Source organism: Sycon ciliatum, chromosome 8 (assembly GCF_964019385.1).
Source record: "Sycon ciliatum chromosome 8, ocSycCili1.1, whole genome shotgun sequence".
NCBI lineage: Eukaryota > Metazoa > Porifera > Calcarea > Leucosolenida > Sycettidae > Sycon > Sycon ciliatum.
In genome coordinates, this window is record NC_088650.1 from 22,750,686 (window position 1) to 22,768,349 (window position 17,664).

The following is a 17,664-nucleotide window of genomic DNA, read 5'->3' on the forward strand; positions in this document are numbered from 1 at the left end:
TTCCTCGGACCAAGACCATTCGACTCAGCACCCCGAAGACTACAACTGGTGAAAATTTGATTTTAGGGTATACTTCCCCTTTAAAATGACGCGGCGCTTGATCTTGGGTACCGGGTACGTCGTCATGTCGTCATGCTGGCCGCGGTCGCAAGTGATCGACGCGGATTTTCTGGAAGAAAAGTACAGACTCAGTACATACACTGTACCAGGCCAGGGTAGGTCTACACGTATGGTACAGACTAGCGCAACCAGAACCCACGAACATTCGAATCAGCTCTGGAACGAAAATAAAGCACTTGACACTCTTGACTCGTGACTCTTTACCATCTTGTCTTCGTCTTTCCTGGCTTCCCGGTCTTCCCGGTACTGCATTTTGATTTTTGTGGCAGAGACAGTCAGTTTTGGCCACAAAGACCGGTAGAGTGACTCAGTCTACGGAGAGACCGGCTGACCACGTTGAAGCAACTGGGACTTGTTTTCTGGCGTAGACCGGCACGGCTACCAGGCGCAGGCATCAACGTCTTTTCGAACCGTAAGGAAGCTGCTTGTACTTTGTGGTAATGCTTGAATTTTCTTTCGAAGTACATGTAGTGTACCTGTTATGTACCTGTATCTGTATTTGCTTCTATACTAGACTATAGTAGACCATGCTCATGCAGTATACAATCATGTCCATGTAGTATGATACGACCTCCTGGAAATCCTGCGAAAATTTATAGCTTGTCCTGATGTCCTGATATTGAACACTGACATAAAGCGCCATGTTCAATACCGTGAATACCGGTGGTATCATGAGTCAAGATAACAATGGGAGCCGCCGGGAGGGGTAAATGTACCGAATTATTGGCGGCAACCCCGTTCCCGGGGCCGTGATCCTCACTTCAGGTTTTTACCGTACCGTTTCTATGGTTGCAGCCAATGAGCGACGTTCCCGCGGTGGCCTTGATGAGCCGAGAAAGGTCACCTATAGAAATACGGTAGCAATAAAGCCCGTCGTCAATGACACCCCGTACTCTGTCAGCCTAGCTCGGCGGGGGTCTGTGTCAGTTTTTCGGCGTCAGCTCAGTTCGCATCTCACCTTCGGCTAGCTGTGAACATGCTCCGGTACCCCTGGAAACAGCCTGTCCAAAAATGGGTTTTTTCCACCACGGAACACAAGCCTCTTTTACAGGCAAACAGAATACAATTCACGGTGGCATGGTGAATGATTAGAACACAACACCAAAAAATGAAAACAATTGTATGTGTAAAATTCAACTCGTAACATTTTTTCCTTCTTTGTCACCATAATTATATGTGTAAACAGTTTTTTTTATAACAGTGTACCCAAGCCTCTTGTACGGGCAACAATACACACAAGGGCAACCTCAACATGCAGGAAATGAGCTAAAATGGAGCCACAAGCGCAACCTCAACATGCAGGAAATGAGCTAAAATGGAGGAAATGAACACAAGCGCAACCTCAACAGCTAAACGTATGGTGCATGGCTAGCTAGCGTTCAAGTGCAGCCTCCACGGCAACCAGTGACACCGGTGAGGAAACATCGTGAGACACTCTGAGGGAATGCTCTTGTATAGAGCTGCGCAGCGACGACCCATTCCACCAGTGGTTGTGAAAACAGCCGGGACGAACGGCATGTGCTCAATATCAAGTATTCTCTGCTCATACTGGCGGTGCCTTTCCTTCTCCTGCCTGGTGTAGGCGGAGGCAAGTGAGGCAGTGCGATTTGAAGACGCGAAGGTGTTAAAAACCCGTACATCAATGAAGGTGCGTTCAAATCGACCACCCCAAATGCCACTCGCGGCTACATCCAGGCGGGCTTGGTCAGCCGTGATAGCGGATCAATGGCGGAACTGTTCACCAGTAACCGGCTGCAGATGGGGCTCAACAGAGACGTTGTGCACCACACGCCTCAAGAGGGAGGCGGTGACGTCCCGCACCTCGTTATGCCGAATGGATGGGAAGCCCCCATTCAGGCATGACAGGGCATGGCATACGGAGAAGGAGGAGCCACAGGCACAGGTAGACGGCAAGCGCGGAGGCAGCCAGTTGTAGCGTAGGTGGATGCCATCACGAAACTCACCCTTCGACAGGACTAGGCCGTGACGTCGGATGGGCCTGCAGGTTAGCCAGCTTGAGGCTCTTTTCTGACCAGCGAGAGCTAGAACCTGTTGGAAGTCAGGGTCAAGCAAGACCGAGAGAAAGACGACAGCTGCACGAGCCGAATTGGCGGCGCTGGCCTTCACTTTCCTCTTCTTGGCGCGCACCTCCATGATGGCATTACCCACGTCCCTGTCCTGTGCGAGAATTTGACTAGACAGTGGGCCGGTGATCTCACGAGACGATGTGTTTTGCGCGCCAAGAGAGGATGGGTGGGGGAGTCCCAAACCACCATGCCGGCAGGGCAAAGGAAGAACCTCACGCTCAGTGGTACTGACGTTGCGTCCACTCTTGATGCAAGCACAGCCAACACAGGAGCCTTTGCCGTCGCACCGACAACATTGGTGGCCACCCTGCATGGCGCGCTTGGCGATATGACGCGCACCGCACTGAAACCAATCGAAGATCTGCTCAAAAACCCGGAGCTGCAAAAAACTCAACTAATCTCAAAGAGAGTACGTAGATCTGAGTAACTACAAAATGCAAACTAATAACGTAACTAATTGTAAAGTTTCTCTGGAGATAAAAAAGATATTAACAAACGTTCAAGGACAATACATGACATGACTTGTTGTAGTTTTGCTAATGGTGTTTGCACTGAGTGCGCAACTCACTCTTTCCATTGCGTTAATAACTAATTATGTTATTATTTACCTGTTCAGCGAATAGTAACGTCAATAATAGAAGTACTTGTGTGTGGATGTGTGCGTGCAATTGTGCCGGTCTTCCCAGATTGTAATGTCAGAAGGGCTTGAACAAGCAACAAGCAGCACGCCACAGTGTGAGCAACAGCAGCATCAGGAACTAACGGATATGTCCACGGATGCCGAACCATATATTAAACACGTTTTTGTCCCTCAGGTACTGTCAATAGCATACTGTTTAATTCAATGTATGTTTGCAATAAAAACCCGTGGTATGGCTTGTATTGTTGTATGCGATTTTTTTAAACTGAAGGTGCCTTCCTTCATCTTCTGCTCCAAAATGTGATGGCGCAGATTGTTTTATTCTTGATCGCATCTAAGCTGAACTAAGAAAATTGAAACCGGAATGCGTGTACTAAACAAATTCTAACAAGAGAAACATCTGCTGGCCCCCAAACATTTGTGCTTATAGTGGAACTCTCCTAGTACGTACCCTGGTAAGGCGTACACTTGCTTGATACAGACATTGTCTGGGGCATGGGTGCGCTGCTCCATTTTGCAGTATGTTTGGATGATATCAAGAGCACATAAACAAGAGTGTACAACTCCACTTGGCTTGACCTGTGATGGAATTTTTTTTGTTGGTGTCACTTTTTCTGGAGATCATGGAGTCATACCGTACGTGGCATGTACTGCGCATCTGTGGCCACGTGAGCTCGACAGGGTTTCACTAAGCTTGTACGACGCGTACGGTAGAAAGCTACAGAAGCGGAAGAGTCCACGAAGGACGAAACAGTTCTGTCTGTAGATTAATTGAAGGGGAAGAAAAGTTAAAAATTTCGTTCTGAAAGCGGCAAAAACACAAACTCGTGATGAAGGTCATCGTCCAGCGCATGCCTTTGCGCGTTCTTTGTACATGTGCCATGGTTTCTGAAAAAGGTGACGTCAAGTCGTCAACCAAAATCATCCAGACCAGCTGCGGAGTTGCACACTCTTGTTTCTGTATAGTAACACCTGTGACTAACGACCACCCCTTGCCCTTGGGACCAGAGAAAGCGGTCTTTAGTAGCAGGTGGTCCTTAGTTAGAGGTTTCCACCGCACAACCATAATGAATGCGAGACCGTCCGTACCTGGCGAAGTGGTCTGTAGTACCAGGCTGATCGCTAGTCACGGTGGTCTGTAGAACCAGGCTGGTCGCTAGTCACGGTGGTCGGTAGTACCAGGCTGGTCGCTAGTCACGGTGGTCTGTAGTACCAGGCTGGTCGCTAGTCACGGTGGTCTTTAGTTACAGGTTTTACTGTACTTGTGAAGAAGAAGTAGCGACGACCCGGCCATTAATTCATGGAATCCAATACACCACACCACCACATTGCGCTCTTGGCCGATCCAAACTCTGCACATATTAATCTATATACCGGAATTGTCCTTGCTGTGGTGATGGTGATGTGAGTGCAGAGTTTGGATCGGCCAAGAGCGCAATGTGGTGGTGTGGTGTATTGGATTCCATAAATTTTACTGTACTCTTGACAATAATTATGTACCTTAGGTACGACTCAGTGTGAAGTCAGTACACTTCCCTGGTCCCGATCGGAGGGTGCATCTTATCAGGGTACCACTGTACTCGTGGATTACAGTCCATGCAGAAAACTAGACCACATACGCTCAGGCTGGTGACACCATCTAACAGTTGACGGCCGTGGAGATGCACACTTAGCCGAAAGTGTGCCAGGAAATCTGCACCGATAATGGGTGATGTCACATCAGCAATAATGAACACCCATTGAAACTTACGACGCAAGCCGAAAATCAACTGTTACTGAGCGTGTACCATACTGTCGCCTTCACCGACCGGCCTGGGAGTTTGACGGCTGCACAAAGGTAGCTGCTCTGGCACAGGGTGGGCCGCAGCGACGAGCGCTGTCGCCAAACTTGTGGTGATACCAGCATAATCCCGAGGACTTTCGGGACTGTGAAGAACTGCGCGAACGGCTGTAGTTTCGTGTGGGAGATCGAGATGCAGAACACCCACGAGTGCTCATATCTTGCATCTCTCTTTGGAGGGCTGCGACCTCGGCACGCAACTCCGCCAGAAGTTTAGCAACTGGTTCTGGCACAGTAACAGCACGGACATGCGGTGGCATGACTTCCATGACACGGTCAGCTAGCAGAGATAATTGCTGGATATCCGACTCACCACTGGCTGCAAGTACTACTCAACACTGATCAGGAAGTTGTTTCATGAATATCTCCTTGAGGAACTGGCTATCCACTGGAGTATCACCAGCTAGCTGCTGCAGTCTGCACAATAGGTGAGAAGGTTTCTGATCACCAAGCTCTTCAGCAGATAGGAGCTGGTTGATCCGATGCTGAGCAGAGGCAGAAGTACGCTGAACCAATGCTTCCCTCGGGTGAGTGTAAGGGCGGTCACTGGGTGGGTTCAGCAGTAAATCCCTTATCTGCATGGCCATCTCCGGTTGCAGTGCACCAACCACATGGTGGAAACGGGAGCACTCACTAGTCACTTGTATGGTAAATTGAGACTCTACCTGAACAAACCACAGAGCTGGGTCTTGCATGTAAAAGGGTGGTATCTTCAAATTAACAGTTGATACTGTCTCAGAACGAGGAGCTGGATCCGATTGTGCTGCAGCTGCAGGTTGGAATCTCGTAGCTGCATCAGCTGTAGCGGTACTTGAAGGATCAACGCTGCCATTACCGGCACTCGCCTGCACTGTCTTGTTGAGATATGGCGAGTGTAGTCGAGAAGAGAGACCTTTGCTAGAGTCACCACGAACAGGGGTGACAGATTGGTCCATTACTAAGTCCGAGGAGGACATCCGAGTTCGTTTCGAGGGGTCACCAATTGATGCGTCTAACATATCTCAATACTACAATCCACCAGGAATCCACAGGAAAATTACTCAGACTACAACGTTATTATTTTTCCGCTCCTATCTCCACAACTCAATGCTCTCAATGCTGTGTAGTGTGCATGCAGATGGGTGTTCAAGTATATTTTTCGCCAAGAACATCGAAAAGCCAAACCGCATGGCGAAGACTAATGTCTAGACTACTGAAGGATTCTCTCAATCCTTGTGCCATTACAAAGAGAAAATACGAAATGTGTAGTGCGCCATAGTTAGCGTATGTACAAACCTGTAATAATTACTAGGGCTCAAACGGTCACGGTTTTACCCCTGACGGTTAACTGCTAAGCTAACGGTCGGTTAACCGGTTATAACCTATAAGCCACGGCAATCCTGCGGACTCTTTTTTAACCGTATATTTGACTATAGACTCATTCAAAAAATGTACCCTATTCAGTACAACGCACTCTTGTACATTCTCTTGCATGCTCATTCATACACACTCTCACACCAAGAGACCAGAATGACCGAGTTGACAGCCCAGAAATTGCGTACGCGTGCGACAGCCCGCGAAAGTGCACACTTTGCAACGACCTGATACTTGAAAAATTGACTGAAAAGTTACTGCGTAACCGTTATCTTTATCGGTTAACCGTTAATTCTTCGTAATCGGTCTGCAACCGGTTAATCGGACTAATCGTTTGAGCCCTAATAATTACAACCCGCAATAAAAGGAGTACATATATCCGGCAAAGGACACGAATGGTGTACGGTAAAGGAAGACACGTGCATGCATGAGTACCCTAGCAAAAGTGGGCAAACCTAACGTAGATCCACATGGTACTAATCGAGTACCGTACGCCCGTCGCCCGGTACATATTTATGCAAAGCAACGTCACATCACATACTACTTCGAGCAGCATAAAAGAATACAAGTTTCAAAACACATGGAAAATCTCCGTAAAACGAATCGTTAAAACCGAAGGCGTATAGCAAACCACTGCAAGCCCGCCAGCTAAACCAGATTTTGAACAGTCAAACGCACACCAAACTGACAAGGAGTACTGAGACTTTCCACATCATGAAACATGTTGTGCTAGATTGTGCGCGTCTGACTATTCGAAATCTGGTTTAGTTGGTGGACTCGATCGCATAAGGGGCCATCCGGCAATATCGATAATTTTCACGGAACGAAAAAGTTTAGTTACGACCCTCCCCCACCCACCCACCCCCCTTGAACGAAAAATATATTGACTTGACAGCTAGAATAGATTGATGTTTCAGCTATCGATATTTTTCAAAACGAAGCTCTCCTCAACCCACCCACCATAAACGAAACTTTTTCTCTTCGTGAAAAAGATCGATAATTACGGATGGCCCCTAACTTGTGCCCATATTTTTCCATGTTATTATTGTTTATGCTTAGGCGAGACCAAATTAAAATCGAGATTCCCGGGCAGGATCTATGCAAAATTGGTGCGGGTGGGCGAATTTTTATTTATTTATTTTTATTATACTTCAAAGTAGTAAAGAAAAAGGACCAAGGAACTACTTCGAAGTACAAGTTACGCTATAATGTCCACTAACACCACCAGTTACAAAACAATCAGCTCATGCGATAACATTGCACGACATTGACCAACTGTACTGACATGCTACAACTAACTGGCTAACAGCTCTAGCACATCTTGGATGCGCACTCCAATGTTACCCAATGTTATCATTATAACTTAGAACCTTCCAAGTTGGAAGGCTGTTGGAGTGCGTATCCAAGATGTGCTAGAGCTGTTAGCCAGTTAGTTGTAGAACGTCAGTACAGTCGGTCAGTGTCGTGCAATGTTATCGCATGAGCTGATTGTTTTGTAACTGGTGGTGTTAGTGGACATTATAGCGTAACTCGTAGTTCCTTGCTCCTTTTTCTTTACTATAAATTCATCCTTGGCTCTCCATCTGAGTCCTTTTTTTATTGTACTTGTACATGTACCAGTATACGTATGCATTGCATGCTGAACATTTGTCTTTACAGTATTTTCGCTTAAAAAATGTTGTTTACAGACAACAGGTACGCGATTTACCCGTGCAACTTTTGTACATGTACATGATTGTACTAGTACTAGTATTTCGGCCAACGACGGCACTGGGTCGTACTTCAGCAATTAGTTCAGGGAGTCTTACAAGCCCGAGTTTGTGTGACTCCCTGTCAGAGATCTACTCAGACGATCAGTACTGGCAAGAGTACGACGGGGACTGTACAATCAGCATGTACATGAACCTTTACAAAAATACAAAAATAAATCGACCTCAGCTCGATTTTGGTGCAAGAGGGCCTGGGAATCTCTATTTTTTTTGGTCTCGCCTTATCTATTTTATTTTATACAATACTCTGTTGTGCTTGAGGTACTATATTACCACTCTATGAGTCGACCCACATCTGTAATATTTCGTTTCCTGACCTACCATGCCCGGTAGATGCTGAAAACAGAGAAGTCTTTTTTTGTTGTGAAATTTCACCCTACGCCTGATTTTCGCAGATTCTGGGCGATATGTTTTATACTCTGGCTTGGTCATAACTCATAATTATGAGTCACATGCCATTACAGGTGCTATTCGTACTGGCGTAGTTGAAACCCCCGGCATAGGTATTTGGTGCTATTTTGTGCAGCGAAGAGAGTGGCTAAACGATCACTATCTCTGCCTTTCTACTTCAGGCACAGCTAGCGGGCTATATCGAGTGGAAAGCGTCTCTTGTGCGAGACCTCCTCTACCAACTAGAAGAAGCTTCGTACAGGTGCCAAGATGAGGTGGCACTTCAAACGCTGGCCGATGACCTGAAGACCGTAGCAATGTCCATGGCTGCGCGTTTAGAGGAGGATAGCATGAACCGCTTATGTGCAGGTAACTATGGCGTATGGACTTGGGCTGCTGTTACTCGTGTGTGGCTATAAATGATGTGTTCTTCCTGTACATGTATGTTTGTTTGTCTTGTGCTCCACCGCTGCGAGAGAGAGGGAGAATAGTATGGCTTGCACCGGTATCCAGCAAATCTTCACACTCCTTGCCATCCACCAATAGTGATGGGAGGAACTGGCGCTGACCCCAAAACCCGGGAATCTTCAAGTTACAAACACCTTTGAAGTTTAGGGTGCGTTCTTAAATCCTCTCAGAAAAGTTTGAGACTCTCGGGAAAGTTCGAGAAATGTTCTTATATCCTCTCAGAATTTTAGGAGACTCTCCAAAGCTCTCCAGGCTCTCCGAACTTCAAAGGTGGTTGTAACTTGGAGATTCCCCGCGTTTTTGGGCTCAGCGCATGCGAACTACTGCTAAAGCCATGGGTTGATCATGAGTGTACGACATTCCCTTTTCGCATACACACAGTGCGTACTACATTCGTGTCACTCACTGGCGCTTCACGTATGCAAAAGATCTCCGAATTCTTCGAGACTCGTTCCTGAATTATCCCAGTTTCTTCCGACTTCCAGGAGAAATTTCTCCGTGAAGTTAGAGAAATAAGAACGCACCCTTAGAGAGCTTTAGAGAGTCTCCTAATATCCAGAGAGGATTATAAGAATACTTCTCGAACTTTTCGGAGTCTCGAACTTTCGTGAGAGGAATTAAGAACGCACCCCTAGAATAGATTGATGTTTCAGCTGCATCAAACCCTGGTATGGCTTGTTCCAGCTGCATCAAACCCTGATATGGCTTGTTCCAGCTGCATCGGACCCTGGTATGGCTTGATCCAGCTGCATCAAACCCTGGTATGGCTTGATCCAGCTGCTCTGCAGGTTATACCCTTTCTTTTCTTCTCTTCTCTTGCAGGCAATCTGGAAGGCCGAGCCATAGTTGATGGAGAACAATGACACTGACCGTAGTATAACACACGTGTCACGAGTGTCAGCCGGCGGTGGCGACGGCGGCAGTGGCACTCATGAAAGTATCAGCATCAGAAGGAAGCAAATTCAAGGATACAATCATTGGGCTACGGCCGGCACCTGATCTGTCTCTAGCTGGATGTCGTTGGGAACATTGTGTAGAATACAAGCACCCTGTATGTAGAAAAGAAAAGGATCAAGGAACTACAAGTTACGCTATGATGTTCACTAACACCACCAGCTACTTGACAATCAGCTCATGCGATAACATTGCACGGCACTGACCAACGGTACTGACATTCTACAACTAACTGTAATTGGTGGTGTTAGTGGACAGTATAGCCGCTGTTATAGCGTAACTTGTAGTCCCTTGGTCCTTTTCTTTTCTATAAAATTTCTTGGCTCTCCATCCGAGTCCACCCTGTGTGCACATTGGTATTTTTGTTAGTGCTGTTTGAAAGCCTGTTTCAGAGTATCACTTTAATTCGTCCTCCGTGTTAGTGACTGGATACAACAATATGATTGATAGCTTTCCTCTTGCCTTTGGACAATCCTTAAAAATATAAATCCATCAATCAATCTTGACAAGTGCACAAACATACAATGCACATCATGCCATGTACTCATGTACATACTTAGGCATAGGCAATGTGCCATTCTGTGAGCAGTGTTTGTTTTCATCCTAAGAATTTTATAGTGAGCGTGTTGTAAAGTATGCGGTAAGTTTGGAGTTGTGTGTGCTTGTTGTGTTGGGTTATGCTTGGGAAGACACACACACACACACACACACACCTTTGACCTTTGACGCCCATCGCCGGAGGCGATGATAGCAAGCTACGGCAGAAGAATTGACCGTCACTATTCAGCCTGGTCTACACCATACAGCTATTTGGAGTGACATTTTCTGGCCAGTGAATCCCTATTTTTGGTCTTTTCTTTTTTTCTTTTTTTTCTTTTCCCGCACACACATCACACCACATGCTCCGGCATGCACTGGCTGTTGGTAACCACCCAGCTGCAGGAGAATGAAAGAAAAGTCAGGAAGAGTCTGAGAAAGAGAAGAAAGACGTGTGTGACCATAATCGTCGGGAATCGAACCCGCAATCTATCGATTGGAAATCGCTGCACATACCACTGCACCATATGGGACACACACACACACACACACACACACCACAACCAATAGTGGTACGCATGCTTCGCAATCCTGACTGGGAATTTTATAGTGAGCGTGTTGTAAAGTATGCGGTAAGTTTGGAGTTGTGTTGGGAAGTTTAAAGACACACACACACACACACCACAACCAATAGTGGTACGCATGCTTCGCAATCCTGACTGGGATGTACCGGTATAATTACGGCATTTTATGCACACTCTTATGCAAGTCACATTCTGCATGTTTTCGTTGATCTCAGGATCAAGGAAGTGCAGGACTTGAGCCATTGTCCACACACCACTAGTCGGAGAGAGAGAGAGAGGAAACACCGGAGAACTGACCAACTCGCTCACACAAGCGGCTCCAATTGCTCAAAGACACAAACAGGCTGTATAGATTCTGCCACAGCGAGCCACCACACTACAGCACAACCGCAACATCATGGACCAGGGTGGTAATAGTTTACTGTTGAGGTTAAATACTAGTACATGTAGAGAGGAAGTACAGTTGCCACACGTCATTGGTGTCACACTGTATGTGTTTGGGTAGGTATGAGTACATGCCTAGAAGTATGTACAGACTACTGCACTGCACGGACACGATGGATTTCAGTTAAAAAGAAAAGATATGCACGCAGACACACGGACAGCGCGTAGCCACACCTTGCGCACGGGTGAAGTATTACAGATAACAAAACTCGGCGTTGCCAATATGATAGGGCTTCACAGAAATCAGATCATGTGTGTCGTGTGAGAGTGACGTATTGTGAGAAATGAGCACAGCTTTAGTATGCTACACAGCCGGTGTGCGACTGTTTTAGTGCAAGAAGTATGTGTGCACACACCAGGTATGTTGTCAATATGGTGCATCAAACCATTTCCATGCAAAGTTAAAATTCAAAGAACAGAACACGACGACACATTGTTGGATGGAGCTGAGAAAAACAGTGGCATTGTAAAACATATCCGGTTCATCAGCAGTCGTCGCATAGCTCTGCCAAGCATTTGGCCAGGGTCGGCGAAGCTTCGGACTCGACCGCGGCCAAACTGACAAACTTCTGCTCATACGGACGCAGACGAGCTCGCACAGAGGAGCAGTTGCGTACCAGGTTGAGGAGGACCAGAGCTGCAGTAAGACGTACTGTGCCGGTGAGAGCATACTCGGTGGGCTCGCTTGTCAGTAGCGACACAGGTTCCAGTCGGATGTTCTCGACTGTGGAGACTCCAGGCGATGAGAAGCGGCGTGGTTCGGTTTCCAGTGACAGTATGTGCTCCAGGGTATGGCACTTGAGGTTGATTGGTGGACGTGTAACGGTAGACGTGCACCCCTGCCATTGGCACACAGCAGATGAGCTGATTTCAGCTGACATGTGCCGTGCAACCAGGTGCCGCCGCAGGTCCAGAGCGTCGTCACAACCAAACGTGCATGTTGTCATTAGACACCGGTGCTTCCACGATGGTTCCGGGGTGATTTCGCTGGTTTCGGGCGACTTTGGCGGTGTGCTCGGCAAGGCGAGTACTACAGGCTGTGCAGCACCAGCCAGCTCCTCACTAAGGAGCTGAGTGGTAGGGGCACGGTCAGTGGGTTTCTCCTTGCTGTCTGACGGACTGGAGGAGGAGAGCACGGTGGCAGAGTTGGAAGGACCATTCTCACAGTCCATTGGTACTGCGTCTGGTTGTTCCTCTGTTGAATGAGTGTGACCATTAGGTGAAGAAGGGCTACATGATAGCTGCTGCTGTGTTGCCGCTGCACTGGGTGCCGCTGCAGGTTCTGGAGAAGGCTCCGCAGTAGGGCACACACTACTGCCGCAATCCATCGGCACTTCATTACTCCCAGTGGTTGCAGCATCCACATGCCTACTTTCTGACTTCTGGCTTGACAGCCCACCAGGTGCTGCAGGCGAGATGGGCACATTCGTTTCAGTGGCAGGTCGGGGATCAATAGGGATTGAGTCTGCAGCTGCTGCGGGCAAGTTGGATGCCAGCAGAATTGTCTTGGCGCGCACCTCCTCTGTTATCTCACAGAGTCCATTCACTTTGGTTAGTTTCTTGGTCGGTTCTGCTGTTTGAGTTTGTGATGATAGCGGGCTAGTGGATGCTGAGCTGCCACTGCTGCCATTGGATAGGGTTGAGCTATGGCCGTTGACAAGCTTCACACCACTGGACGCATCCTGGCTAGGTGCTGTGGTGCAACGGGCATGGCTGGATTCGAAATGGCGTCCGTTCTGACCTGCAGAATCAACCTTCTCCGCTAAAGACCTCGGCGTCGAGATTGGATCAGCAGCAGTGCCTGGTGTCAATGCTGAGAGCACAGGTGGAGGGTTTGAGCATGCCCTTTTTGCTACACTATCAGACGTTTCGCTACTATCATGCGGGCGCTTGGTAGCAGTGATGGCGCAAGTGCCATTGCCAGGCTCACGACTGTCCACCAAGCCAAGCTGTTGCAGCATAGCTTGGGCCGGTGGAGTCACTGCTGTACTCGAAATGCCTGGCGACTCGCTGCTCAGGGGTGGTGGTGTGGCAGTGGCAGAGACAGCACTTACTGGTGTCGTCTCTCTGGAAGCTCTTTCACTATTACTGGATGGCACAGGGGGACTGCTGGAACTCAGTTCTCCACTAGCAGCCGTTGCAGCAGCTGTTGGCATTGCAAACGTTACCGCCGGCGGTGAAACTGCTACTGTCCGTGCATCGCTGGATATTGCTGGCGGACCCCTGCACACTGCTGGCACATCACTGGAGCAAGCAGTTGTATCCGGACTGATGCAGGGCCCAGTGTCTTTGGATGCTGGGCAAGCTGTGCTGGTGGAAACCTCGGATGATAAGGGTGCTGAGCGTGGAGAACTATCTGACACAGCAGTTTCAGGTGACGTGCAGAGAGTGTTACTGTTAGAGACGAGTGGTGCTACTGCTTGTGTAGCAGAGGAAGACCCTGGTGCGCTAGCAATTCCGCTCTCCGGCACATCCCTGCCGTCAGTAGTGGTGGCTGTTGTGTGCGTCACCAGTTTAGCTACAGATGTCATTGTGCCTGCTACTGTTGTCTGGCCCGCGGTGGTTGATGACGATGAAGCTACTGCTACTATTGACGACGGCGAGGCAATCACCAACACACCTGCAGAGGATGGTGTTGATGACGTAGAAGCCAACGAGGACACGACAGTGGCTGGCACAGGAGACGTTGTTACGGCAGCAGCATTGGTTATTATACCAACACCAGATGATGCAGGAGAAGTTGTTACTGCAGCAGGAGCAGCAGTGGCTGACACAGAAGTTGTTACATCAGCAGCAGTGGCTGGCACAGGAGAAGTTGTTATTCCAGCATCAGCAGCAGTGGCTGGCACAGGAGAAGTTGTTATTCCAGCATCACCAGCAGTGGCTGACACAGAAGAAGTGGGTACTAGTGGTGCTGCAGCTGCTGGCTCCACCACAGCTGTGACCGCCGGAGAAACGACTATTGCCTTGGGTGTTGATGAAGGTGCAGTTGCATGAAAAACAGAACTACTAGTAGCTGCACTCTGTCCATTGCAACGCACACCAGTTGCAGTGCTGGGCAATGCGCCTGGAGTAGAAGTTGTGGCACACACCGCGGTGGTAATGGCAGTCTTGGTAGATTGAACAGCTGCTGGCACGCTGCTCTGTGTGGTGGTACGGTCGCACACAGTCACAGCTGCCTGTGTTACCTGCCCTGTAGTCTGTGTGACAGTGGCTGTAGCAGACGGTGCTGCTGCTGCCGCACTCACTGGACGTGCAGTAGGTGTAGTGGTGGCGGCCAGAGCGGCAACATGGCTGTTAACAGGTACTTGGGTGGTGACATTCGGCTGACTAGGCAATGTTGCTGTGCTGGCCTTCTTCAAGCGCTCTTGCTGCCGTTGTTGATACAGCTGAGCCAGTGTGGCGGTAGCTATGGCATTCGCTGGCGGTGCTGATGAAGATGCAACGGGGGATTTGACAGTGGTAGCATTAGCTCCCGTACCAGAACTCACTGGCTGAGTACGTTTATTCGTTGCAGCAGTATTGCCCGAGGGTGAAGAGCCAGGCAGGCGGTTTGCGGACAGAGATGCCCCCTTATTCGGCGTTAGAGACTTTGCAATGCCCATTGCTGTCAGGGACTTTGCTGCAAGTGTGGATGCTCGCACAGCAGTTGTACTGTGCGGCCGTGCTGGTGCCAGAATAGCAGGTCTTGTGGCTAGTGCCAAGGACTGAGCAGCGCTAGTGATGGCTGCAGACTGACTGGTGGAACGTGGACCAGCGCTAGCAGCCTGTGAACAGACAGGCCTGGTTGACGATGCAGATGTTGCGCTGGCGCTTGCAGCACCCAACGTGGCGGTGACCCTGGCTGGTGCTTGCAGCGCCACACTGCCCGATGCTCTTGTAGCAGTGCTCTGTGCTGGCCGAGGTTGTATAACTATCGAGGACATCACATGAACACCAGGTGCCGGCGGGGCAAAGCGCAATGTCAACGGAGAAGCTCGTTGGCGCAGTCCCCGCAGGTGCATGTCCGCGATAGCTGTACTACCAGGAAGCGTCAAGCCCATGCCCTGCAGGCGTGGGTACACGGCTGCCATGCAGAGCCAGAACTGTGAGGGCTGCAACAAGGCCACCGACGGCTGTACCTTCACAGCACAGTGCATAGCATACTCATTGTAAACCTGGTTACGACTGCACACAGACTCTATGCGCGTTTCATAGAAAGCCAAGAGCCATGCCTTGGCTATGCCTTCGCCGTCTGTTCGCTGCAGCAGTGGACGATCCACTTCCTCACCGACCAGAACTATTCCGTCCAAGGCCGACTTCGGCATGGACTGTTCGACATCTAGCGTGAGAAGTGACACGAGCTGACGTATGCCACCGGGTCGAGAGCATAGCACCCTGGCACAAAACGTGCCTTGCGATGCAAGACTCAGCAGTGCTTCCAACGCTGACAGCAGAAGCTGCACATCCAGCGCAGATAGCAAGGCATACACTTGCCGCAGGCACGGTGCAGGCAGCTGAGCGGCCATGCTTGCATCGTCGTTTGCCTTGCACAGGCTCGAGATAAGCTGCAGGCCTCTCACAACTGACATCCGATCACACGACATCACCATGTCGAAGACAATCGACTGCCACGCATGGCGCCTGCTGGCTAGTCGATGCGGTTGTGCCATCAGCATTGATTCGTGTTGTCTCGTGGGTGACATCAGCTGGGGAATCCCCATGTCCAGTAGGAAATACTCTCCGCACACCACTGCCAGCTCTTCACCGATATGGCGGACCTGTGGGGCAGCACAACACAGCATGGCCGCGGAGAAGCAGCTGAACAGTTCACTGCTCACCAGGCAACGTGCGTTGGGCTCGTGGTCTGCACAGTTGCGCAGCAGTGTAGCTACCAGTTCAACCTGCCGCACTGCCCAGTCATGGCGTCCACTGTATCCGAGGCTGTCTGGGAACGAGGCCGATCGAAAGCAATGGGTGGGTGCAAGCAGAGGCTGAGCCACACTGTCGACGGTGTTTTGCCAGAAGGCCGAAAGCCGCCGACAGTGCTCCTCATTCCACCTTTCCTTCACCTCTGGCATAATATCCTCATGGTAAAACCCAGCATGAGCAAGCAGGTACATGACCAGCTCGGGCATTCTCGAGAACGCCAGCTTGTCCGGACTCTTGTGAGACATGATCAGACAGGCATTCAGAGCAAGCTGCGCTTCGTTGGCAAAGCCACAGCGCAGTGACAGTCGCAAGTGACGCAACTCAACAGTACTGGAACCAAAATTCGACGCTGTGCCTACGGATGCAGCGGGAGTTCGTGAGAGGGTGGCAGCAGCAGCAGCTGCCGATGAGCGCCGTTCAGCGAGAGAGGCACGTATGTTGTGTCTGACTGACTGGTCGTCGCCGTGTCCGGAATGACTGCTCGGCCCCTCGTCCACCGGCCACAGATCGCGGTCATCCTCGCCAAGGAAGTTAACACGTTCGTAGCTCTCCAGAAATCTTGAGTAGTACTGGCGTACAGCATACATGGCATTGGTACAGCTGCTCGGCAGATCAAAGCAACGGATCACTTCAGGCCACCGGTTCTTTGTATTCACTGTAGCGAATCCACCCATTGAAATGACCTTTTGGTATAAATAATAAAGATCAATTGCTCGACCAGCCAGCAACGGAGGACGGCCTTTGAAGGGTCCGCTTCGGGACTCATGAAATGCTACAAGCTGCGAAATGAAATGCTTGTATGCAATCTCATAGCCAGCGGCATCCATCTGCATGAACGTAGCAGCCATGGCGACAGTTCACGATGTGAAAATGCTCCAACACCTCCAGTACACGACTACGAGCACAGGATCGTTTCCACCCCGCATCGGCACTCCAGAAAAGAGAATTACATGTATTCCTTTACTTTTCCAACTTCACATCTCCATACACCGAGGAAAAGTGGCATGAACGACATGTGTTTGGCAACATTGTCAGATTCATAGGGCGCTGCACACATCATTTCGCTACGAAGATTATACAAACTCATTGAAACCATCGTCTTCATCGTTCTCTGCTTACCGCGCCATATTTTCGCAAGGGAAACTGAAAAACACGCAAAAATGTATTATTTTGTTATTCACTTATTGTTCGCAAAACCAATTCAAAAATCATTCCACAGTGACGTAATCAGATGGGGCATGTGCGCAGACTGTATGCGCGGCGTTGCGGCACTACTCGACGCGCACGGTGCACCCAGCTATAAAGAGCGCGCTTGCTAGATCGCGCGCAGTATCTGAATGCAGGCGCTAGGCGCCGGCGACGGGCCTACTAGCGCGGGCGACTGAGCAACGCACGCTACCTGCAGACTTAGCTAGCTGGGCCGGCCATGGCCCATGCATGGGGGATGGCGCCTGCGACGCGGCCCGGGGGATTTAGTAGATAAAAGAGTGAAATATTTTTTTCACTTGTACTGTTGTAGTAACTGTTGTACTTGCACATCCCGCGATCGCCCCCACACACATGCACA

The 17,664-nt window shown here is 49.5% G+C and overlaps 2 protein-coding genes across 2 annotated transcripts; one reads left to right on the forward strand and one right to left on the reverse strand.

Annotated features, from left to right (window-relative positions):
- Positions 1–241: 241 nt before the first annotated feature.
- LOC135823316 (uncharacterized) lies at positions 242–10,272 on the forward strand. The gene is made up of 4 exons (XM_065336179.1): positions 242–532; positions 2,894–3,022; positions 8,382–8,568; positions 9,490–10,272. Exons 2-4 carry the CDS (start codon positions 2,900–2,902, stop codon positions 9,528–9,530), a joined length of 351 nt encoding a protein of 116 aa, XP_065192251.1. The 5' UTR covers positions 242–532; positions 2,894–2,899; the 3' UTR covers positions 9,531–10,272.
- Positions 10,273–11,137: 865 nt separating this feature from the next.
- Positions 11,138–17,223, reverse strand: LOC135822370 (mucin-19-like). The gene has a single exon (XM_065335120.1). The coding sequence runs from the start codon at positions 16,943–16,945 to the stop codon at positions 11,672–11,674; it is 5,274 nt and encodes a 1,757-aa protein (XP_065191192.1). The 5' UTR covers positions 16,946–17,223; the 3' UTR covers positions 11,138–11,671.
- Positions 17,224–17,664: the final 441 nt, after the last annotated feature.

Coding starts and splice junctions, on each gene's coding strand:
- LOC135823316 (XM_065336179.1), top strand. CDS start 2,900: ATGTCAGAAGGGCTTGAACAAGCAACAAGCAGCACGCCACAGTGTGAG. Junction 3,023..8,381: donor AACACGTTTTTGTCCCTCAG/GTACTGTCAATA, acceptor TTTCTACTTCAG/GCACAGCTAGCGGGCTATAT. Junction 8,569..9,489: donor CATGAACCGCTTATGTGCAG/GTAACTATGGCG, acceptor CTTCTCTTGCAG/GCAATCTGGAAGGCCGAGCC.
- LOC135822370 (XM_065335120.1), bottom strand. CDS start 16,945: ATGGCTGCTACGTTCATGCAGATGGATGCCGCTGGCTATGAGATTGCA.